The sequence below is a fragment of the Neovison vison genome, chromosome 12, assembly GCF_020171115.1.
Source record: "Neovison vison isolate M4711 chromosome 12, ASM_NN_V1, whole genome shotgun sequence".
Taxonomy (NCBI): domain Eukaryota; kingdom Metazoa; phylum Chordata; class Mammalia; order Carnivora; family Mustelidae; genus Neogale; species Neogale vison.
In genome coordinates, this window is record NC_058102.1 from 94,785,124 (window position 1) to 94,810,851 (window position 25,728).

Consider the following 25,728-nt stretch of genomic DNA (forward strand, 5'->3'; position numbering starts at 1 on the left):
ACAGCTGCTGGTTTGTTTGTTTTTTTAAGATTTTATTTATTTATCTGAAAGAGAGAGAGAGTGAGAAAGAACATGAAAGGGGAGAAGGTCATGGAGAGAAGCAGACTCCGTGTGGAACCAGGAGCCCAATGCGGGACTCGATCGCGGGATCTTGACCTGAGCCGAAGGCACTGGCCCAACCAACTGACCCACCCAGGCGTCCTGCAGTGTTTTCAATTAAGCAATAAAATGTGAATGTTCTATTCCTAAACTTCTTTTTCTTTTTTAACTTTTTTACTTAGAGAAATTAACTTTAAAAGACATCTTTCTTTAAATATTTTTAATTCAATTAATTAACATATAATGTATTATTGGCTTCAGAGGTAGAGGTCAGTGATTGATCAGTCTTATGCAATACCCAGTGCTCGTGATGTCATGTGCCCTCCTCAGTGTCCATTACCCAGTTACCCCATCTCCCCACCAGCAGCTCTGAGTTTGTTTTCTATTCCTAGATTTCTGATCAGGTTAATTTTTCACAAGAGAATAGACTTTCAGTTCAGTATGAATTGATTATGGGCCCTGGTATAAACATGGTATTGTGTGAGGCCTTAGGGAGACTACAAAGATGAGTAAGACACATGCTTGGCCTGAAGAAGCTTATAGCGTATAATGGTAAATAAGAATAATATGCCAATAACTATAGTGAAAAGGAGAATATCTGTGCTAATCTTGAGGGTAGGAACTGTGTCGCGCTCACTTTCCTAATGCCTATTCCCATGCCCAGCACAGAACAGGCATGCAGTAAATGTTTGTTGCATTTATTGAAGAGAAGGTGCTATGAGAGATGCCATAGGACGGCATTGTCCGATAGGTAGCCGGTGGCCGCGTGGCACTATTTAAATTTAAATTGACTAACCGGAATAAAATTAAAATTTCACTTCCTTAGTCATTGGCCACATTCAGTGTGGCTAGTGGCTACTCTACTAGAATAGCACAGATTAAAGAATATCGCAGAAAGTTCTGCCATAACAGATCAGCAAGGGGATGTTTCCAAAGCTCCCCAGGGAGGACGACAGGAAAGGCGGAAGAACAGTGCTTGAGAGATCACAGAGAGGCAGGCAGAGGGAGGGGAGAAGCAGGCTCCCTGCTGAGCAGAGAGCCTGATGTGGGGCTTGATTCTGGGCTTGATTCCATGACCTTGAGATCGTGACCTGAGCTGAAGGCAGAGGCTTAACCCATTGAGTCACCCAGGCACCCCTGAATGGGTAGGATTTTAACAGGAGAGGATGGAAGAAGGATTAGCCTAGAGATGGTGAACAGCAGGGGAAAACAAGGAAGGGCTGGAAAGGGCAGGGTATTTGAGTCATCCCCGTGGATAGAACTTTTAGAGGAAAGAAGTGAAAACGATGCAGTGTGGGGTTGAGTGAGTTAGGCCTAGCTTTATTCTCTTTATCTACATCTTTCTTTTGCTGCACAGTTGAGGGCCCCTGCATCAGGCCCATTTAAAATGAGAGACCCTCAAATGGCCTCCAGACCAACACTCTGGTGTTTAACATCAACACCTCTCTTCCTTGTCTAACCTGTAGGACGTACCTCAGTTCTCCTACCTAGCCATCTGCTTTAAACTGAGTCCCCTGATGGTGTCAAGTTTATCTAAATGGACATCTCTACGCCCTTGCTCTGTCCTTTGCCAATCCTCTCTCAGCTACTAGGTTTACTCTTGACAACCTTTATATCCTTGTCACCTCCCCAACCCCACATTCCATGAAGCCCCTATTGCCAAACTCTAAACAATCAGGTCTTCTTGGTGCCAAATGTTTGTGTAGACATTTGGGTGTAATCCACCCACATGCTGGAATGGCCTGATGTTTCATTTTGCACACTATGTAGACATCACTCTCACCCTTGAGCACTGTGCCTTCCCTGGGAGTATCTACAGCTGGATTAGTTTGCCCAGTGCCTGCCCTGTGCAGATAGATGTTGGTCCCTTCCTGAAAATACACCTTGCTAAAATAAAGGCCATACCAGTCCAAACTTGGAATCGGTGACAGTGGTCATTAGTGGGGAGCCTTAAATGCCAAAGCCAAGGTGTTTGTACTCAGTAGGGAGAGCCACCAGAGGCTTTTGAACCAGCAGGATCACACAATCAGTGATGGATTAAACTGATGCCATGTGTGCGACGGACTGGAGAGGAATATTTGGGTGGGATATACCAATTTCCTTAGGCTTTCCACGCGGACTCCCATTTCCATGTTCATAATCATTTTGGGTGTCATTTCAATGCCTGTCTCTCAATTCTCCACAGTTCTCTGAAGCTTTGGAGTCAGAACCTGAATGTTCTATTCCTAACAGGCTGTATCTAGTAAAAGTCTAAAAAGATTTAGACTTGGTAGCGCAACATCATCGTTACCTGTTTCAGTGTTATGGGACATTTGACGTACTATTCTATACAGCTAATATGCCCGGTGATTAGGGTGATCAACCATCCCAGTGTATTTGGGACAGTCCTAGGTTTTGTACTGAAAGTCCCATATCCTGCGAACTTTCTCTGTCTTAGGCCAATTGGGACAGTTGGTCACCCAAATCTGGGTAAACCCACATGGTTGGTCATCCTACATGTGAAGCACTTAGAATCTAAAAAATGGCCAGGACTGTCTTGTATGTAGGAGAAGCTGTGCACTTTGCAGCTGCTCAGTAATGAGATCACTGGCCAGAATTAGGATATAACACAGAGCCATCAACATGAGCTCCACCGGAGGCAGGGCTCACCCCCTCACTTAGGCCTCATTAGCAACACAACAGTACTCACTGGGGCTTCTGAATCCCTTCACCTGAAACTGAATATGAAATTAAGTAAGTCTTCACAGAGTAAGTCTGTAACTTGCTGCATGAGTGCTAGGTTGCTTTGACTCCCCAAGAATCACCTTTTTTAAAAAAAACAGTCTTACACTCAAAAGTCACCTTTTTTCATTTTTACTTTTGTTGTAGGGATACCTGAAGGTAAGACTTCTTGAAATCTACTCTTCCATCTCACAGCCCGTACTCATGCATCTTGCATGCCAGAAGCTTCCTCTCTAATTATCTGTCTTTGACTTGACAACCCAACCCATCTAAGGTACTGTCTTTTGCTACCATTGTCTTCTTACCCCATTTCCCTGCAACACACATACACAGTACTGATTAAATCACAATATTTCAAGTACTGAGTCAGGACAGCATCAATATTCTAAAATACAGCTTCCATCAGGGCTCTGGGTGGCCTAGTCAGTTAAGAGTCTGACTCTTGGTTTCGACCTGGGGCTCTGTACTCAGCGGGGAGTCTGCTGGAGGATTGCCTCTCTCCCTCTATGCTCTTCCCTCCCCCTACATGCTCTCTCTGCAGCCCTGAATATAAGACATTTAGTTGTATTTTACTTTATGCTTGATTATACTGCATCAGATAAACAGGTAGAACAAGTTTCAAAGATTAAAAATAAAACACCTACTTTCCAGAAAAGCCGTTTCAGAATGAAGTTTTTCTGGGCTGCTACTTTAAGTTCTGTAATCAAGCAAAGTATCTTCCTTAAAGTATTGTCTTTAAGAAAAAGTTCAGATTTCAGTTGACTGAAGTGCTTTATTTTCTCCTCAGATCTACAGAAACACACACAAAAAATATTTCCATTTAAAAATTGATAAGAAACAGCAGTTGAGGAATATCAGCGATTATTGACAGGTCTGTGAAACTTTGTTACTCATGGAATTTTCATTAGTTTTGTGCTTCTGCTTTTATCACTCTTTAGTAACGAACCTTGCTTTCCCCAGATTGAAATATTTATTACTCCTGCCGGACATACTTTTCCCGATACCCCTTTCCTCAAGCGGTGTCCAGCCCATCAGGAATACTCTCAGTGTCCCTCGGAAAATGTCGACCCTCTTCCATTGCCTAGCCCACAGTTTGTTCACATACCATTTACCATATTTGCTTCATATTTTTTCTTTAGATCAACTCACTTTGTGTGCGGGTGTAGAGAAGTTTATTTATGTAAGATTTTCTTTATTTAAGAGAGAGAATAAGCACGTGCACTCATACATGGGAGCAGAGGGAGGGGCAGAGAGAGGGAGAGAATCTCACACAGACTCTGCACAGAGCACAGAGCCCCACCAGGGGCCTGATCTCACGACCCTGAGATCATGACTGGAGCGGAAACCAAGAGTCGGACACCTAACCGACTGAGCCACCGAGGCAACCCAAGAAGTTTATTTATAAAGAAAACTTTATATCACGGCCTTACCGGGAGAACCAGTATCAATTGCATTAATAGCAGGTGGCTGTAAAGTAGCATTAAAGCATCACAAGTTCTAAGTTGATGCACGCATTCCAAGCCTGAGGCTCTCTGTCTTTGATTCCAAGCCTGAGGCTCTCTGTCTTGAAAGGCCAATGAGCATGAGTTAGAGAGCTGCCATTTCTGGCACCAAGTCGAGGGCTTCTCCCTAATGAGACTGGACTACTTGGAAAAGGAATCACCTTTCCACGATGGAATTCAAAGTTATTTCCTGCCATGTCCGAGTATCAGATGCATTCATCTCTTGTCACTGACCGGTGTGTGTTCCACAGTTCAGGAAAAGCTGGCTTTGCTGAAAAGAGGAACACCTTCCCCTTACAGCTTTCCCTAATTCCACCGTGAATGGGGGACCTCTCCTATAGCACTTTTTTCCACACTTCTTATATATCACACTAATTCTGTTTTGCCCCATTGTTGTAATTTGTGTACCTGTCCTGCGCACTTTTCATGGACTAGCTCGTTCAGTCCCACTAAGGGGGTTAGAGCTGGGAATTACTGTTGCATTTACAGGATGTTAGACAGGTTAAGTAACATGTCCAAGTTCATACTGGCGGGCTCAGTCATGACCTTGATTTCAGGGTCATGAGTTCAAGCCCCACGTTGGGCATGGAGCTTACTTAAAAAAAAAAAAAAGAAAGAAAGAAAGAAAAAGAAAGGGTGTGAAGTAATGCTAGGAGAGGCATTTCATGTTCTGTGTAGGTGATGGAAACTTCTAGAATTTCTGACTTGAATTAAAAATATTTTTACCACCTACTCCATAAATCTTGATACCAACCATTTATCCCAATTCTATTTCATGGAATCATAGCTCTTGCCCACTACCTCCCCTGTGTTTAAAAAAAAAAAAAAAAAAAACCTAGGATGTTCTCTATCCAATCAATGAGACTCCTTTTTTTTTTTTTTAAAGATTTTATTTATTTGTCAGAGAAAGAGAGAACACAAGCAGGGGGAGCGGCAGGCAAAAGAAAAAGCAAACTCCTGACTGAGCAAGGAGCCTAGCGCTGGACTGGATCCCAGAATCCTGAGATCATGATCTGAGCCAAAGTTAAATTCTTAACTTACTGAGCCACTCAGGCATCCCAGTGATCCTCTCTTATTAACAAAAACATTAAGACTTCCCCCAAAACAGCCTCTTTTCTAGTGGAGAACATGGAAGAGAAATAATCATCAAGAATTCAGTGGTAGAAGCCACAGAGACAAGGGATGCCTGAGTGCTCAGTTGGTTTTATTGTCTGCCTTCAGCTCAGGTCATGATCCCAGGGTCTTGGGATTGAGCCCCCACATCGGGCTCCCTGCTCATACAGGAGCCTACTTCTCCCTCTCTCTCTGCCTTGCCCCCAGCTTGTGTGCTCTCTCTCTCTCTCTCATTCTGCTCTCTCAAATAAATAAATAAAACATTTTTTAAAAAGTCACAGAGGCAGAAGAACACGATTATAAACATGGGGATCAGAGTTCTACATCTGTCTCTACTCAGCTGAGTAATTACCAAGGGCAAATTACCCCATCTCTCTGTGTCTCAGTTTCCTCATCTGTAAAATGGGGAGTCCTACTGTTTGATTTTTTCAGTCTGTGCTTAATTAGCACACAATAAGTATTTAATAAATGGTTTCTAAATAAAATAGGAATGAGCTTTGAGATCCTACTTCCCTCTACCTCCACTTCTAATTACAACTGCATTTCATTAAAAAAATAACTATAAAATTCCTCTATTCTCTGAGAACTGTAAAAATAGCAGGAATGTAGTTTTCACAAACTGATGAGCTTAGGAAAGCACAAGCTTGGAAAGAATACCAGCTGAATTACTTTCAAATTGACTTTCCTGTTTTTCCCATTCGTCAGCAATTTGCTGTGATAAATATAGAACAAACAGTTTTTATCTTGTGGCACCTATGATAACAGACTAATACCAAACTTTTCTTTCAAAAAAAACAAAACAAGGGTGCCTGAGTGGCTCAGTCGGTTAAGCATCTAACTTCGGTTAGGTCAAGGTCCCAGGATCCAGGGATGGAGCCTGCAGTGGGCTCCGTATTAATCAAGGAGTCTGCTTGTCCCTCTGCCCTTCCCCCACAAGTAAATTAATAAAATCTTTATAAATAAATAAATAATTGGAATTTCATAAGAAAAAGCACACCTCCTTATACAAAAAATCAATTCATATATGAATTGAGGGCTCATATACATCATAAATACAAGTTAGATTCAGCAGTCTGAATTTCTATAGAGTCACAGGATTTTTTATCTTTCAGAGAACATTTGTCTTTATGTAGATGATACGCTTTATTTGACTAATTTAAATAATAAAAAGTCTAGTACCAGAAGACTCCCTTATTTAATTTCAGAACAGGGGGAGATTTTTCATTAATTTTAACATATTTTATATTTTCATCAACTAGAAAACGTAAATTCACCCAAATAGTGTGGCAAGAAGGATTCATCCAATGATAAGCTGTTTTTCCTGTACTTTTTTTCATTTTTGTGGATATTTTATATAAATAATACATCTGTATAATGCTTTACAGCTGGAAAGGGTTTATCATAGATTATCTCAAAAGCACTATGTGTATGTTCACAGGGGTCTCTATAAATCCATGTGAGCTTACAGAACTCATATTTGTAACGGTTCTAATTTGAAACCCCAAAGAGTATATATTTACTCCCCTTAAACTTAAGGTACCTTGCAGGCAGAGAACTCTCTTGTATATCTTATACATATTACCACATTCCTCACAGTGCATTTTAAATTACTGCATTTTAATATGTTGCCTTTAGGAATTAACTTTGCAAGAAATTGCTTTCCCTGAGTCAAGCTAGTGGTAGAACTCTCCTCACCTTCAATGACAAATTTCAAGTCACACATATAGAAAGTTAACGCCTATTTTATTCTCCAGTTAGTTTTAAAATCACTTTAAATAAGCACTGAAATTAAAACTGATACTTTTTTAAAGTAAACATATGAAAACATATAGGAATTCTTTTTTTTTTAAAGATTTTATTTATTTATTTGACAGAGAGAGATCACAAGTAGGCAGAGAGACAGGCAGAGAGAGAGAGAGAGAGAGGAGGAAGCAGGCTCCCCGCTGAGCAGAGAGCCCGATGTGGGACTCGATCCCAGGACCCTGAGACCATGACCTGAGCCGAAGGCAGTGGCTTAACCCACTGAGCCACCCAGGCGCCCCTAGGAATTCTTTTTTAAAAACATGTAGAAGTACGCCTGGGTAGCTCAGTCGGTTAAGCATCTGCCTTCGGCTCAGGTCATGATCTCAGAGTCCTGGGATGGAGTCCTGCATCAGACTCCTTGCTCAGTGGGGAACCTGCTTCTCCCGCCACTTGCCTCTCCCCCTACTTGTGCTCTCTCTCTCTGATAAATAAATAAAATCTTTTTTAAAAATGTAGAAATACTGAGCCATCCATATTACCATCTTAAAAAAAAAAAGAAATCACAAACATTGTTATTTAACCCCTACAAACCTCAGAACACATCACAAGACAAACATTTCTTACAAGATCATCATTATCACATCCAACAAAATTATCAGTAATTTTTTTGCTATGGGCTAATACTCAGTCTATACTCAAATGTCCTCTATTGCCTTAGAAATGTCTTTTTAATTTTGGTTTGTTAAAATCAAGATATAAATAAGATACTTGTTGTATTTGTTTATTATGTTTCTTTTTTTTTCAAGATTTTATTTATTTGACAGAGAGAGATCACAAGTAGGCAGAGAGGCAGGCAGAGAGAGAGAGAGAGGAGGAAGCAGGCTCCCTGCTGAGCAGAGAGCCCAATGTGGGACTCCATCCCAGAACCCTGAGATCATGACCTGAGCTGAAGGCAGAGGCTTAACCCACTGAGCCACCCAGGCGCCCCTATTATGTTAATTAAGCCTTTTAAAAACTTTTCTTATGGAAATTTTTAAACGTATACAAAAATGGAGAAAACTGGAAAGAAACACTATGTATCTGTCTCCTAGAGCCAATAATCTTTAACATTTTTGCAGTGTTGTTTTATCTATTCCCTTACTTACACACACATATATGCACACACACACACATTTAAAAATAAAAGTAAAATATACATAATATAAAATTTACCACTGTAACCATTTTCAGGTGTACAATTCAGTGGTATTAAGTGTATTCACAGTGTTTTGCAACCATCACTACTATACTCTCCATTTCCAGAACTTTTTCATCTTCCCAAACAGAAACTCTATACTGATTCACTATAGGTCCCCATTGCTCTCTCCCTTCAGCCCCAGTAACCTCTATTTTATTTTTTGTTTCTATGAATTTGCCTATTCCCAATGCCTCAAATAAGTGGAATCATACAACAATTGTTTTTCTGGTCTGGCTTATTTCACTTAGCATAATTTATTCAAGGTTCATCCATGTTGTCACATGTGTCAAAATTTCATTCCTCTTCAAGGTTAAAAAGCCCACACTTTTAAGTCAGATTCAGGTTTAATTGTTTTAACAATTTACTCATTCATTCTATAAAGGCAGCCTACTATGTGCCAGTGACCAATGTACAGTCCCGGCCCTTAAGGAGCATCGCGTATAATAGGGCAGCACACAATCAAAAAAGCAGTCGTAAGAGAGACTGTTAAGTGCTACAAGATCGTAAGCACAGGATATTATGGAAGAGCCTCTCTCTCTCTCTCTCTCTCACTTTTTTAAAATTTTTAATAGATTTTATTTACTTAGAGAGTAGGGAACAGGGAGAGCAGCAGGCAGAGGGAGAGGGAGAAGCAGACTTCCCGCTGAACAGGGAGCCCTACACAGGGCTCAGTCCTAGGATCCTGAGACCATGACCTGAGCCAAAGGCAGATGCTTAACCAACTGTGCCACCCAGCTGCCCCACAGCAGCCCCTCCTAATGCAGCTTTGAGAAATTTTTTTTTTTTTTTTTTGAGAAATGGTTTTTAAAGAAAGGGATAGGAAGCTAAGACTTGATGGGTTGAAGTCATTCACGAAGGAGAAGAAGAATAGAGAGTAGGGTTCCAGAACGGAGGAATAAACAAAAAGCCAGGAAGCTTTCTGAGAACTGGATCAGTTTCTGAGTCTGGATCAGGAGCTCAGGGCAGGAGTTAAGGGGACATGATAGTTGAAAATGAAAAAATGAAGAGAATCAGGAAGATCTTTATAAGCTGTTTAGACTTTCTCCTAAGGGCAATGGAGAGCCATTCAAAGACTTTAAGGCAGGGGATTACATCCTCAGATCTGTGCTTCCAAAAGATTTCTTTGGTTACAGAGAATGGTTTAGAGAAGGTCAAGAGTGAAGGCAGAGGCCAGCCAGGAAAATACTGTAGGAGCTCAGAACAAAGTTAATTGGTCTGAGCATGTGACAGTGGAAAGAAGTAGATATTATCCAGATACAGTAGAGAAGAACAGTGAGTCCTGTGACAGTTGACTGGCTGCAGGGGTCAGGGGGGTGGTGAAGCGGGGAGAGAGAAGGTAAAAATGACATTCAGGACACTGGCTTAGGTGATATAGGGATAAGGACAGCAGGCCCTGTGTTAGGAGACGCAAGAGGAAGGTCAGGTCCCAGAAGGAAGATGCCAAGTTCCATTTTGAATAGGTTCTTGGAAGACCTATAGAGGTGATGTCCAGTGGGTAATTGTGTTTGCAGACCTAAATTCCGGGCACACATTGAAGTAGAGGTATGGATGTGATGGGCAGCAACACATGGAGTTAGGAGAGGCAAAGAGAGAACAGTCCCCCACGCGGCTTTGGCATATCATCACTCCTTACCTATATGGCTTTTGAGTTCCAATAGCAGGACTGAGCTCACTAACATATAAGGGATCTTGTAAAAGAGTAGCTTTCTAAAAGAGAAAAAAATATGGTAATAGTTAGAATTTTTGTTTACTGAAAATCAATTTCTCCTGTTTTAGTCAGTATCATATATCTGTTCCTTAATTCCTGCTATAGTACATGATTTGTTTATGTAAATAATGCCACAGGGCATTGTTTTTCCTTATAGTTTTTAAAAAGCTTTAAACATGACATTTGCTCATTATAAAATAATCTATTAAAATCAAATAGTCCAAAAATGCATAAACTAAAAGACAAAATTTCCCTGTCTCTCCCTACCCCTCCCATCCCACTAATCAAAGTACCTTACTACACACCTGAAACCATAGAATACCATACATTAATTATACTGGGATCAAAAATAACAGTAACAACAGAGTACCTTACTATATTATTTTCAGCTTGGCTTATATCCTTTTAGGAATATAAAAACATATTAATTATAACATACACCTAGAATATATACTTATTAGATGATATATTTTATAATATGCACTTAATACTAGTTAATTTATATCACATTTATTAATCTGGAACTTTTTTCCCACTTACTATATGGTGTTTTTTTCCATATCTGTGTATATAGGTTTACTTCTCTCTTTTTAATGATTACCTAGTATTCCATGGTATAGATTATAGAATAGTTTTGTTAACTACTCCCCTATCAATAGGGTTATTTTTTCCTTAAATCTTTAGTGTTGCCATTTTCCATTCATTCTGGGTCCCCCTAAAATATGGGTCAGTAGTGTTCAGCAAGTTCTCTAAATAATCTTTTATTTTATGTTGAGGCCTAACAGATGGGTCAGAATTTCTGAAATGTTGCTGATTTATAACTCCAAACAAACTTACCTCTATCTTATTCCTTAATATCAGAGCAGGATGGTGGGTGGATGGGCCGGGGGAAGTAAGTGCTTTTTCTCACTACTTTTGTTTTTAATATCTGTTTTTGTGTTTTTTTGTTTTGTTTTGTTTTGTTTTTTAAGTAGGCTCCACACCCAACATGGAGCCCAACCCAGGGCTTGACCTCACAACCCTGAGATCAAAACCCAAGCTGAGATCAAGAGTTGGATGCTTAACCAACCAAGCCACAAAGGCACCCCATTTTTGTTTTTTAAAGTAAGCTCTACCCCCAGCATGAGTCTCAAACGACCCCAAGATCAAGAGTTGCATGCTCTACTAACTGAACCAGCAAGGTGCCCTTGTTCCCCCTACTTTTATCATTGCTTTCAGTTAAAAAATTACCATCTTATTTTTCCTCTCTAAATGTTTGTGTTTATGGGGGTGCCTGGGTGGCTCAGCCAATTAAGCAACCAACTCTTGCTCTCAGCTCTGGTCTGGATCTCAGGGTTGTACAGAGGTCAAACCCCACATGAGCCTACTTTTGGGAGAAGTGGGGTGGAGTTATGGACATTGGGGAGGGTATGTGCTTTGGTGAGTGCTGTGAAGTGTGTAAACCTGGCGATTTACAGACCTGTACCCCTGGGGATAAAAATATATTATATATTTATAAAAAATTAAAAACTAAAAATAAATAAAATAAATAAATAAATTAATTAAAAACTTTTTAAAAAAGTTTACATTTACTTTAAATCTAGAACTTTAATTTGGGGATACTTTCTTAGTGATTTAGCTTTCTAGCACCTGTCTTCACAACATATGAAGGGCAAAGTATTGCTCTATATTGCTTTTGTAGAATTTGAGATGCTAAAGAACTCCAATGTAATTATTGTTGATGAAAGTTACAGATAAAATGGGTTACTGAAGGAGACTCAGCTGTTTGGAAACCCTTAAAATCAGAATGAGTGCTAATTTCTCACTGGATGGTTTAGGTTTACCTATAAGAGAGTTTAAATGCCCATTCTTTTTTCCCCAGTAGCATCCCCCTACCGCAACATGAATGATCATTCTGGAGATCTCAAAGCATAAGAGATCAGTTAGCCAGGATAATTCTGACTGATTTAGGGGATGATATCTTTTTTTAATTTCCTAAAACTTATGAAGGTATCACCAAGAATAACCAAAGTCATCAACATGATGAAAGAATTAAACAGTGTCACAAAAAAGTCACAACTTTTAAAATGTTTATATTGAATTAATATCTTATTCTTACTAGAATGAATGCTAACTTGATTTATCACTTATGTGTGAAATATTTGCTTACCCATTTTCCATCTTTCAAGGGATTCAACATTATTATTTTTGAAAGGGGGAAATGGCAGAGGGAAAGGGAGAGAGAGAATCTTAAGCAGACACCACGCCCAATACAGAGCCAGAGGCGGAGCTTGATCTCACGGCCCTGAGATCATGACCTGAGCTAAAATCAAGAGTCGATGCTTAACCAACTCTGAGCCACCAGTGCGGCCCAAAACATTGTTTTTTAATGATAGTATCTACAATTGAAAGATAACCCCCTTCCCCCCACATTTATTTCAGTGGAAAAAAGCAGACTACTTAAGTTCAAATCTCAGCTCCATGCAACTTGTGCAAACTTGCATATATGATTAAATCTCTCAATGCCTTAATTTCCTCATCTACAAAACAAGAATAACAGTCCTACTCCTGGGGTTGTTGTGCAGATTAAATGAGTTAATATACAGAAAGCATCAAAGCAGATCCTACCGGTTAATACATGTCAGTTATTGTTACTGCTTTTATTGTCAAAAGGGCTAGGAGTTTGCCTATCTGACTTGCCCCAGCCATGCCTCTGCAGCAGGGTTAAAAAGTAGTTGAGCCCTGAGTGTTGTATATAAGGGATGAATCACTGAATTCTACTCCAGAAACCAATACTGTATGTTAAATACCTAAAATTTAAATTAAAACAATTTTTTTAAATAAATGAAAATAAATGTTACAGTTAATCTTTTGATTCACTATTATTACACTAATAAACCTTACCCATCTTATTAAAAATAATAATAGAAATAATAAAACAAATAAAAAGTAAAAAGTAGTATTAAGACCAGAGTTAGTCAAGTTAGGGAAACATAAACAGTCATTTTGAAATATTTAGATAGATTAAGTTTTGGTTTTCCTATTAGAACAGATGTGGCCTCCTTTCAATAGGCCAGGGTTTCCCCTCTATCTGTGATTTGTTTACATTCTTAATTTGAAAAGCACTGTTTAAAAATTTAGGAGCGCCTGGCTGGCTCAGTTGGTAAAACATGTGGATCTTGGGGTTGTAAATTCAAGCTTCACGTTGGGTGTGGAGATTACTTAAAAATAAAATCTTTAGGGGCATCTGGGTGGCTCTCAGTTGAGCATCTGCCTTCAGCTCAGGTCATGATCCCAGGGTCCTGGGATAGAGTTCCGCACTGGGCTCCCTGCTCAGTGGAGAGCCTACCTTTCCCTCTCCCTGCTGCTCTGCTTGCTTGTGGTCTCTGTCTCTGTCAAATAAATAAGCAAAATCTTAAAAACTAATATAATAATAGGGGTGCCTGGGTGGCTCAGTCATTAAGCTGACCTGCCTTCGGCTCAGGTCGTGGTCCAGGGTCCTGGGATTGAGCCCTGCATCAGGTTCCCTGCTCGGCGGGAAGCCTGTTTCTCCCTCTCCTATGCCCCCTGCTTGTGTTCCTTCTCTCACTGTCTGCCTCTCTGTCAAATAAATAAATAAATGTATATATATAATAAAAAATAAATTAAAGCTTTAAAAATAAAAATTTAAGGAGGAATTTTGAACATTTGACATTTAAACATGAACCATTCTGAACTATGAGAAAAAACTTAAGATTTGCCTTGAAATCTTTCAGTTTTTAGTCATTCGGAAAACCTCCTGCTTCCCTAGCTTCTTCTGAAGGAAAAGAGCCTTTTGTATTTCCTTAATATTATTATGTTGGCAGATCAATGATAAAAATTATGTATCTTTGAAGATAATTGAAAAGGATCACATTATTCAGGTGTAATAAATTGCTTATTTTTAAACTGATCCTGTTATATAAGAAAAAGGTCCCTAAATAAGAGTTCTGACTCTCATTAAACCCACTCTATAATCTTGAGTGAGTCACCTAAAATATTCAGTTTCCTCATTTATAAAATAAGGTACTTAGACTAGATAATCTCTATAAAATTGCCTGGTCCTGTAACAGTGACTCCCATTAACCTACTTTTTCAATAGTGCAGCTAAGAAATACAGAGACAGGGTGCCTGGGTGGCTCAGTGGCTTACGCCTCTGCCTTCGGCTCAGGTCATAATTTCAGGGCCCTGGGATTGAGCCCCGCATCGGGCTCTCTGCTCAGCGGGGAGCCTGTTTCCCTCCCTCTCTCTGCCTACTTGCGATCTCTCTCTGTCAAATAAATGAATAAAATTAAAAAAAAATACAGAGACACATTGACAGTGTTGATCTTTTTGTGGGCTCGACGCTCTCTGAAAGCAGAAATGGCTGAGAAATCACCCCAGTCAACTGAAAAAGACCACCTTGCTCACCAATATTTCAAGACCTTCTCTAGGATTCCCAGGAGACCCTTATCAACCCACCTCTGTAAAACCCCTGGTCCATCTCCCTTTTCTTTAAGACACTCCTCATTAATGAGCATTGTCCTTCTTGCGCTAGCCTGAATACAGTCAAATCCGTAATTGTCCAGTGTGTTTATCTTTCATATTATTAAATTCCAAGGGTAAATTTCCAAAATGGACATTTTGGGAAGCAGGAAAGGCGTGTTTGCTTTAAAAATACTCGAGCCAGGGGCACCTGGCAGGCACAATTGATTAAGTGGCCACTCTTATTAGTTTTGGTTGAGGTCATAGGGGATCTTGCTGAGGACAGGCTCCCATCTGAGTGGGGAGCCTGTTCAGAATTCTCTCTATCCTTCTGCCCCCACCCCACCATCCCTCTTGCTTACACACTCTCTCTCTAAAATAAATACATAAATCTTTAAAAACAAACAAACAAAAAACACTACTCCTGCCGAAGTTAACTTATGAGCACACTTACTATAATATAATTGTTCCATGAACTTTTTAAGTGCAGAAATATTGATGAGGTTGTGGAAATAATGTACAAATGAAGTTCCGATGCCTTTTTCTCTAGGTTTGGGTTGTTCTGTAAAGGAGAGGCCAGGGAGGAATTTCCTAAGTGAAACTCATTTCCTTTCCCATTGCACTTGAAAGGGATTTCACTTAGAGAACCTTTGTGATCTGGAAGTCCCTTGGGTTCTTTTGTGTTGGTTGTGCAAGATGGCACGCTGACAGCCTTTCCAGGGGCTGATGTGGACTGACAGCTCCTCCTGGAGGGGGTCGGTAAGGGTCGAAGGGCACTTTGGCCATGAGAAGACAGCTCCTTGAGGTCTGAAGGGCAAAATGTAGCGTCCTTGGATGGTGTTCTGCTCTCTTGGTGGTACCTGTCAGGTAGAATTTAGTGTTAAACATAATATTCACAATTTAACAGTAAGGAACAAAGAGAACCCAGTGGCCCAACTGCAGCAATTTAAGACTCTGAAGGTAAATAAATGTTTTCCCATAAAAAGAAGACTTATTAAGAGAAGGGAGTGATTTAATTTCAGTTGCTTACCTACTGACCTGGTTGGAGGTATAGTACAATTCTTCATTATACTTTCCTGCTTTCAGAAATAAAACTGTACCCAATGTCATTTAAAGCACTTTCTATATCTAAAGGATGGTGCCTATCCTTCACAGAACCCCAGGATTTCCAATGAAAGCACTTTTTTTTTTTTTTTGAAAGCACTTTTTATTCTGCTTTTGAAACCTGACTCTTCTTTCATGGTGCATTTCAAATGGATCCTGTAAAGAAAAAACTACTCATATGGAGTTAGGAAGTGAGATTTTTTTTTTTAAATGGTGTTTTCTTGAATTCGTGTCTTGCTAATAGTCCTCGGATTTTCCAGTGTCATTCCAAAAGCATCAGCACATTTTTCAGAATCAGTCCTGTGTTCTAGCCTCATTTTCCTTGCTCTCCACATTGCCATGACCATTTCTCTAAATCTGCTACGTGAGGAAGCAAGTGGGAGAGGCTAAGAAGTTGTAGGGTCATGATGACATCCAGGGTCTAATCCTGGCTCTGCCACTCAGTGGTTTTGTGACTGTGATTGACCTCAGCTTGCTTTAATCTCCTGATTTTAAAACAGGAACCAATAATAGCACCAATCTCAAAAAGCTTTTGGTGAAGATTAAATAAGGAAATATATGCAATGTGTTTGTAACACTGGAAGCACTCTGTAGGTGCTAGCTATTGATACTATCCTATATTGCCTTGGATTACTGGTTTATCATTTTAGAGTAAAATATGTTGTCCTCTTAGAAGATTGGAACCTTCTTGAAAGTGGAAAGCCACTTTGTTTTTCTTAGTCCTTAAATTAATTTTAAGCATGTACAAAATCCATTCATTCTCTATACAGTTTTATGAACTGTGTTGAGTTTCAGCCCTCAGCTCCCTCTGCCCCCAGTATTGCAGGTGCATGTGCACGCACACACGCGCGCATGCGTGTACACACATACCTATAAAGTAGCCACCTCAGTGTGTTCATCCAAATTCCATCCCCTTAAACAGCCACCCCTTGCCGAACCCTCAGGCTTAAGGATATGCACACTGGCTTTGTGGTCCCAGCATGCGATCTGTTTAAGAGCATGAGCAATAGCCTCCTTCCTGCATCCTTCTTGCCCTGTGGATCAGCACATGGCATGGCCAGATTTTAAACACACAACTGAACAAATTCCTATTTAACCCACCACCCCCGAATGCTGCTCAGTAATTATCTTACCTTACCCTGTTTTTCCATAGGATTCTAGTATTATGCAACAGTATTATGTAACAGTATTATCCAAGTGTCTAAGAATATAAGATGTTCACAGTAAGGATTTTCAGGTAAATGAATATGTCCAGCTCAGAAATGGATGATACGTACTCCAGTCCTCTTTTTAAAGAGAGAGTTTTTCTTTATTCCTTCAGATAATATATTCTAAAATTTTCTCTATGGAAATTGAAGAGCATTAAATAACCAGTATGTAGATTGTGCTACAAAATGTTATAAAATTATGTTAAAATGTTCATTTTAGGCACAATCTATGTTTCATAGAAAAGCCCAGCAAAAATGGTTTCAGGAGGTTACAGAAAATCTCACTTGAAGTGACTGTTACTTATTCGGTTATGTGAAAGATCTATAATTCTGAAGAGATAAAAAGGATTTCTAAAAAGGGTTACATTTTTGGCAGCGTAAATGAAACTACCACAGAAATTATAGCTTCATCAATTAAGCAAGCCAACTCATACAACTAAACTGTATTCTTCATTTGAAATTGAGTAATACCCATATTTACTAGTCTGATTAAAGAGTAGTTTGTTACTAAGCAAGAGTTCTAGAGCCTTGAATTTGCACACATGTCAGCTTCATATTTATAGAGCTAAGTTGCTAAATGTCAAGAGTTTTCCTAATGAGCTGACTGTGTATCTCCAGGGAGAGCCCAGCCACATTAAAGGAAGAGATGAGAGAAGTAGGAAAGAGAACTCCAAAATCAAAAGTATGCACAAATCACTTTTTTCCCCCTTTTTCCCTCTGCATCAAAGACAGATAAACTCCTTGAGAATGAAAATGTTGGGTCACAGTCCAAAAAGCAACAGGCAAAATGGAACAGCTTCACAAAAATCTGTTAGTCTCAAGTTCAGCTAAGAATAGGAAGTACACACATGCTAGCATATTGATACTCTATGAAGAAATAAAAATGGTAAATTAGAAAAGATGGGTATTTGATTTAAGAAATTCTTGAAAAGGATAAGAAAGAAGTTAAAAGAATATGAAATGGAGAGTTTAGTTTTCACAGCTAGAAACCTATCACATTGAAATAGATGGTCAGATTAATATGCTAAAAATAAGAAACAAGAACAATAGAGAACAATGATTCTTCTATAAGAAGTCCTACACAGACCTAGATCTCAAGATTTCTTGAATAAAAAATTCCCCTATGAAGAGGTGCCTGGGTGGCCCAGTTGGTTAAGCATCTGCATCTGATGGTTAAGCATCTGAGCTGAAGCTCAGGTCATGATCCTGCAGTCCTAGGATGGAGTCCCACATTGGGCTCCTTGCTCAGCAAGAGCTTCTCCCTCTGCCTGCTGCCCTCACTGCTTGTACTCTCTCTCTGTCTGACAAATAAATAAATAAAATCTTTAAAAAAAATTCACTGAATGGGCTCAGTGAACAGTATAGAAATGACAGAGAAAGGGTTGATTTTGAAGATAGATGAATAGATGTTATCTGATCTGAATAACATAGAGAGTAAAGATTGAAGAAAAACAGGAACAGAATTTCGGGTGACTGTCAGGCAATATGAAAGGTCTAAAATTCATGTCTTCAGAGTCCCAGAAAGAAAGGAGGAAAAGCGTGGTGCAGGAAAAAATATTCGAGGAGTCATACCAAAGAGTCTCCCAATGTGGCAAAAGACACAAACTTACAGATTCAAGAAACTCAGTGAATCCCCAAAAGATAAACTCAAAGAATTACTCATCAGACACATCATAATCAACTTGCTAAAAATAACAAAGGAAACTCAGAGATACTAAGAACTGAATGGCAGTACATGTCAAAATACATGTGAATCAGATAAAATATATTTTACAGAAAAATCTATAGCTGCTTTTAACTCTGAATCCTGTTTAAGTACTAAGGAGAATTTTTTTTTAATTAAAGGCAGTCAACTGCTGTATGCATTCTATTCAAGATTTTTACTTGCATTCAGGGGGAGAGATGGGGTGAAGTACACTTCATCTTGACCAGAATCAAAACCTTAATTAATTTTATTACATCAAAATTAAAATTCTGTTTAATAAAAGATATGACACAAAGCTAAGAGATAGCTGACAAGATGGGAGAAGATAATGTCTAAAACCAACAAGCAGATACATAGATAGAATGAACGAAGCACTTCTGAGTATTGACCCCATGGGAATTTTCAGACAGGTCCATGAAGGGGGGAAAGAGGAAGGGAAGAGGAAGAGAGTGATGTGGGAGAAGAACCCATATTGATTCTACCCCGATGCTCAGTAAATGTATTTTTATATTTTTATAAATGTAACTGAGCAAAGGATACTAATAATGATAAACTATGAGCAAGTTATGTACACAAGAAGATAGCTGTGTCATGTTTTCAGAATGACGAAGATGTAAAGACGTATTATAAAAATAGTTTTTAGAGGCCTTGAATCCTGTCCCTTGAGCTTCTAAACGTTCCAGGTCCCTGTACTTACAACATATGGTATATTTACATAAACACAGGACTGGTCTTCTAAGAGAACAATAGCAACTATTTTGGAAGAAATTCTTAGAAAATTAATATTAAAAAAAGAAAATTAGTACAGATGGTAACTTGTACCAAATTATTGCACAACAGCATTTTTATTGTTTAAATACGGTAATGTTATTAGAATAGAAAAGAGGAAAATTATTTCATTTCCAAGGCTCGATAGGGAATTCTGAAGATGCCAAATAAATGATTGCTCAGTGGCTGACTTACTGATAATCAGCAATAACAGAAAAATTAACTTTTAATAAGGACAGAGTGTCACACGTAGTGTAAGTACACGTGCATGATGGCGCCCTCACATATCGCTGAGAAAGGAGCTGTCGTGAGCTCTAGCCTCCGCCTGAAGAGTAAAGTGCAGGGAGGTTAAGCCCAAGGCAGTCAGGCTTCAGAGTCAGTCATTGTGACTGCAGAGCCTTCATGCTTATGTATTACGTGGAGAGAGAGAGCACAGCTCCCCTTTTCTATTTCCTGTCAAGAAGTGCAGCCCCTGGGGCGCCTGGGTGGCTCAGTGGGTTAAGCCTCTGCCTTCGGCTCGGGTCATGATCCTGGGGTCCTGGGATCGAGCCCCACATCGGGCTCTCTCCTCAGCAGAGAGCCTGCTTCCTCCTCTTTCTCTCTCTGCCTGCCTCTCTGCCTACTTGTGATCTCTGTCTGTCAAATGAATAAATAAAATCTTAAAAAAAAAAAGAAGAAGAAGAAGAAGTGCGGCTCCTTAGAGAATAAGGTTCACGTTCTTGGTTTCTCCCCCTCCTTCTAGTTTGCTAATGGTGTACAATTAACCGTAGCACATTCTCATTCCATTAGGACTGTCAGCCCTACTTCCATTTATTAAACAGATCAGTGTCTCCAAAAGCTCATATCCTTCCCCTTGCCATGCACGATGCTTAGAAAATCTACTTTTAAATTTTCACTAGCCAAATATCAGTAGAGACTCTACACATCGATGTAGACTCAGATCCGAATCCACTCTTCTGGGTATGGGCCTGACAAGACCTGGTCTGAGACTGAGGCATTGTTGCTATTTCTTTTCCTCCTGGATTATTCAAGGTGAACTCAATTAAATTTATATAAATCTTCCTCTGCACCGACGCTGTAAAAGCGTTCTATTGATCTCAGCCTGTCTGTCTGTTTCTTTGCACTCACAAGCAGTAGGCAGTCTTTTTTCCCCCTGCAGCTCTAGGGAACTTTTAAGTAGGTCACAATACTTTATTTCTACTTGAAATAATCTAGTTGGGTTTTCTCCTGTAAAATGCATATGAGAACCTGGAGCCATCCACTGGTGAAGAGGTACGTTAAAGCTAGAAAACCTAAATACTGAGTCTCGTCATCAGAGTTCACTAGTCTGTTTTCCATCCCTCAGGTGTTAAAAGACCTGTTGTTTACAATTACCCTGAAAAGGAATCATACTTATGTAAGTCTGATGTCCCAAGATAACTGCATCCTTCTTATGACCTGCAGCTTCTCATAATTAGGCCTAAAACTTTACACCTCAGAGGTGTTTCAAAGCTCTGCATATGATAACATTCTTTAGTCTTCTAATTACTGTTTTCTATCCTTGCCTGCCTTTTGTTAACGCTTTTGACTCATGTGCTTAATTATGGAGATGATGGCGTTAGAAAGCTGTGGGATGGAGAGTAGACCTAGCTCCCCCTCATCCCCCTGATTTGGAAACTACTCCTTCCCTCCACACATGAAACGCCCAGAAGCTGCTGTGTTTTTAAAACGTCTCTGACCTCTTGGCTGGAGTGGATATTTTTCAAGCTAGGGCATCAGAGATCCTCCCAGGATTTTAAAATTTGATGCAAGAAAGTGTGTGAGGTAGCCTTTGTCTGGTGGTGGGAGCTATAATGTGAATTTAAGACAGGTGGTAACTTTGTTTGTTGCCCCATGAAAGATATGGTAGTCCCTGAGACAAAATGCGGCTGATCTACCAACATCAAGGGGTACAAATTCCTATGCCCATTCAAGTCTCCAGTTCCCGCTATGCCTCATTCTTACCATTCCTGCATTCTATTGTTTAGCTTCTCTCCTTTGCTGATTTTGCCCACCATTGAACATCTAAAATTGAACACAGAGCCCAGCAATTAAAGTGTGCCAGATTAAACAAGTAGGTAGGTAGATCTACATTTGTGTCTGTATTTATGTCTATTGCTCTCTATGTCTGTTGAATGAGTGTTAAATTACCTGAGTGGTCCCACTTATTCCAATAAATTCCCCTTTTAACCTAAGCTGGATATTTGCTACTTCTAACAGTTCTGACCTCCATGATAACCTAAAACAACTACTGCAAACATTAATTAGAAACCTCTTTTATTTCTCTAAATTGGAAGAAAACAAGGAGAGTATGAAAGTGGTCTAGAAAAGCTGGGACATCAATATGCCAAAATGTGAAATGAAGGATATCGACTCTGAGACATGCGGATGGCTATTAGTGGGATCGCCTTTCCCTCACTACTTCTAGTTACGAAGGCCACGTTGGCAATTTACTTAGTGTCCTGTGACAACAGACAACAGAGACCCTTCCTCCCAGAACTAAGAAGACACAGCACTTAGGGCAACAATGGAATGTATCAACCCCTTTAATACATGCTTTATTATTTCATGGATTTAGAGAAAATCATGCTTCTCCAAGCCTGTATAATACAAACCAGGCTAGGTTGTAAAGAACATGATGAGTCATTCAACAAATATGAACCAGCTATGATGTGCCAGGTACTAGGCCAAGCGCTAGAAATATATCCGTGTGCAAGAATGTCCAGGCCCCTGCTCTCACGAGGCTTACATTCTAGTGGGAAACAGGAATTAAGCTGTGGACACGTAATAACTCTATGTGACGTTTATGACAGAGCTGTGACATAAACAGTGCACTCTGAGAGCACCTGTGTGCATCTGTTGGCGGGTTGAATGCTTCGGGCAGGTGATCAGGCAAGACCTGTCTGAGATGTGGGCATTCAGGCTAAGACCTGAAGGATGAGAAAGAGTGAGCCATGTGAAAAGCAGTGGTAAGAGGAGAAAGGGAGTGGAAAGGCCCTGCGGCGGAAGAAGGGGGAGGTGCCCCAGCCTGTGTGGTGAGCACGGGGTAAAAGGCCTGGAGATGAAGCTGGAGACAGGAGCAAAGACCAGGTCTTGCAGGGCTGTCTCGATGTGTAAAAGTTTTATTTGGGGGGCAATGGGATACTGCTGAAAGGTTTTAAGCAAAACAAAAAGGGAGGCGGGTCATTTGGAAAATGCCCATCACTTTGGCTTTAAGGTGAGTAACGGATTCAGGAGAGGCAGGATGGTAGCTTGTTTGCACTGTTATCAAAGCTGTCTGGCCACAGACTGGGTGGCTTATAAAAAAAAAAAAAAACAGAAAATTATTGCTCCCAGTTTGGGAGGCTGTAAAGTCCAAGATCGGGGTGCTTGGTGTGGTTGCCTTATGGTGAGGACCCTCTTCCTGGTTCCCAGTCGGTTCCTTCCTGCTGTGCCTTTTCACCATGGAAGGAGCTAGTCAGCTCTTTGGAACCTTTTCTCGAAGAGCACTAACCGCATATCATGAGGCCTCCACCCTCAAGATTAAAGCACCACTCAAAGGCTCACCTCCCATTACTGTCACCTTTGGGGGTTCGGATTTCAGTATAGGAATTTGGGAGGGACACAAAACATTCCAACCACAGCAGAGACCAAGAGTGGAGAAGCAAATCCAGGTGAGAGAGGACAGTTGCTTACCCTGGAGGACTGTGAAAACAGAGAACAGTTGATGGATTATAGATATGTTATGGTTGTAGAACTCAGGGATCTCAATAATCCGGGAGTCGATTGACTACTTAACCCAGGATTTCCTGAACCTTGGTAGCTAGCTAATAGTAACATCTAGGGAGCTACCAAAAACGACTGTTGAGTCACAGCCCCAAAGCTTGGGATTCAGTAGTCTGAAGCCCAGAATTCTGAACTTTTTTTTTTTTTTAAGATTTTTATTTATTTATTTGACAGACAGAGAGAGATCACAAGTAGGCAGAGAGGCAGGCAGAGAGAGAGGGGGAAGCAGCTCCCCGCTGAGCAGAGAGCCCAATGTGGGGCTCGGTCCCAGGATCATGACCTGAGCTGAAGGCAGAGGCTTAAACCACTGAGCCACCCAGGCGCCCCCAGAATTCTGAACTTTATGAACCCTTGAGAGATTTTGGCACGAGGCCAGACTTGAAAAACGTCTGGATTTGTGGTGTTATTCCAGCTGACCTTTATTCCCAAACCCTGCTTTGGGCTGTCTCCTCACATCCTCACATGGCCAAGCCTGTGTACTCATCTCAAAGCAGAAATGACTCTTTAGGAAGCAACAATGAGTGCCCCAGATTTTGGCTTCCTGACAAGCAGGTTCAGGCCCTGTAGACATTCCAACGGCTTGGTGAAATGAGCTCTGCTCTTGAACAGACTCACTAACTAACTCTTACTAACTAACTCTTACTAACTAACTCTTACTAATTAGCTCTTACTAACCTTGTTTGGGATATTTAACTTGGTTGAGAAAGTTTCCCAAACATGTATGGTTCTGTCGTCTTGTAAAAGGCAGAATAGCTGTCCTACGTATAGGCATAGTTGGGGTCCTTCTGCGCGTCACAGGGCCCTCATTATGGTAGTCTAGACCTGGAGCTGGTGAATTGAATTGGCCTCAAACAGCAGGCTCCCAAAGGCAGAGGCTACGGGGAGAGTGGGCTAGCTTTCTGCCCCTTATTCCATCAGGTCTTCAAGTAGTTTCCTACCCTTAGCAAGCCACCAAAAAGAAATGCATATACCGGGTGTCTGGGTGGCTCAGTAGGTTAAGCTGCTGCCTTCGGCTCAGGTCATGATCCCAGAGTCCTGGGATCGAGTCCCAGTTTGGGCTCTCTGCCTCGGCGGGGAGCCTGCTTCCCCCCCCCTCTCTGCCTGCCTCTCTGCCTACTGGTGCTCTCTGTCTGTCAAATAAATTTAAAAATCTTAAAAAAAAAAAAGAAAGAAAGAAAGAAAGAAAGAAAAGAAAGAAATGCATACAAGGGAAAAAGAGTTTCCTAATCACCACTACCCTGCCTTTGCTGCCCTCTTTTATGGAATCTCTTTTATGAAAATTCTGGAACTATCACTGGCTGCAGGAAGGATTTGAAACCAATCCAGATCCTCCTCCATATATACTAGTGCAGAGATTAAATTTCTACTAATTTGTTTTGTTTTGTTTTTTCTGTTTCAGGCCAGGATGGAGTAATAGGGACTAAATATGTACTCTCACCTGGAAAAAACAAAAACTGGGAAAACGTACATAAAAAAATAAAAACATCTTTTAAGACACTGGATGTTGGACAACGTAAGGCAGTCATCTCCGAGAGGTGGGAAACAAACAAGGTGAGACCTAGCAACTGCCCCAGCTTACTGCCTTAAAAAAAATTTCCAGGACATAATGCAGGGAGGGAGAGATGTTGATAATGGTCATGCTTTTGTGGGGGTACTGTACGTTTTATTGCAGTTTACTGTGTGTCGGTTTTTGTTTTGTTTTTTAAGATTTTATTTGAGAAAGAGAGAGAACACAGGGATGGGCAGAAGAAGAGGGAGGAGCAGGGTCCCTGCTGAGCAAGAAGCCCAATGTGGGGCTTGATGGAGGACCCTGGGATCATGACCTGAGCCTAAGGCAGACCTTCACCGACCGAGCCACCCAGATGTCCCTACTGTGTGTCAGTTTTACCTCAACAAGACAAAATTCTACTAAGAGCTTCTTTCCTTGAGCTTCTGGCTTGGTTTCCTATTAAAATGGAAATCCCACTGAAGCGGGAACAGTTTTAAATTCATATCATTATGTTAATCACACTGTGGTGTTCCTAAGAATTGAAGCACAGACTTTCATAGGGAGAGCAAGGACACTACTAGGAAAGGTGAGAGAGGATTGCAGAGAGAGGGGAGAGAGAGCACCGGGCCGGGGAATGCAAGGAAACTTGTGTTGACAGATGGAATTAGCAGGGGCAGTTCGGTGGAAATGTGTGCTGGTGGGTTTTTCACTGCCTAATAAAATGAGGAGTGTTACAGGCATTTCGTGGACAAGAGCCAGGGACGCTCTGGTCCCACAATGGGCGGGAGTTATTTCATGATAGTAAGTGGTCCCACACAGAATGCCAGTAGCACCCTGCTGAGAAACCCTGGTGGAGGGAATTCAGTGGTGCAGGCTGGTGGTCCCTCACCCATGCCCAGCATTGCAAAGGGGGTCTCAGAGTGCTTTCTGAACTACAGTTTGCAATGCAAAATAGAACTCTTACTGCTCAATCCTGTTTTAGCCAGTTAAGTATCCTGATGTTACAGCTGCAATTATAATCAGAACCTCTGAACCCTTGTGAACACTGACAGGAACACACAGATCTTTTTTTTTTTTTTTTTTTTTT

The 25,728-nt window shown here is 40.5% G+C and overlaps 1 protein-coding gene and 1 long non-coding RNA gene across 3 annotated transcripts in view; one reads left to right on the plus strand and one right to left on the minus strand.

Annotated features, from left to right (window-relative positions):
• C12H12orf56 (chromosome 12 C12orf56 homolog) overlaps positions 1–25,728 on the minus strand; it is a 104,796-nt gene that overhangs the window by 24,991 nt on the left and 54,077 nt on the right. The window contains exons 4-6 of one of the 2 annotated variants that reach the window (XM_044229396.1): positions 15,039–15,444; positions 10,049–10,122; positions 3,465–3,609 (exon numbers count right to left, since the gene is read on the minus strand). In XM_044229396.1, coding sequence (XP_044085331.1) covers positions 3,465–3,609; positions 10,049–10,122; positions 15,039–15,444 — 625 coding nt within the window. The remainder of the gene's footprint in view (positions 1–3,464; positions 3,610–10,048; positions 10,123–15,038; positions 15,445–25,728) is intronic. The other variant, XM_044229397.1, reaches the window with a different exon arrangement.
• On the plus strand, positions 20,712–24,593 carry LOC122892649. Its single transcript, XR_006381437.1, has 3 exons — positions 20,712–20,765; positions 21,376–21,465; positions 24,552–24,593. It is a non-coding gene; the product is annotated as an uncharacterized LOC122892649 (long non-coding RNA).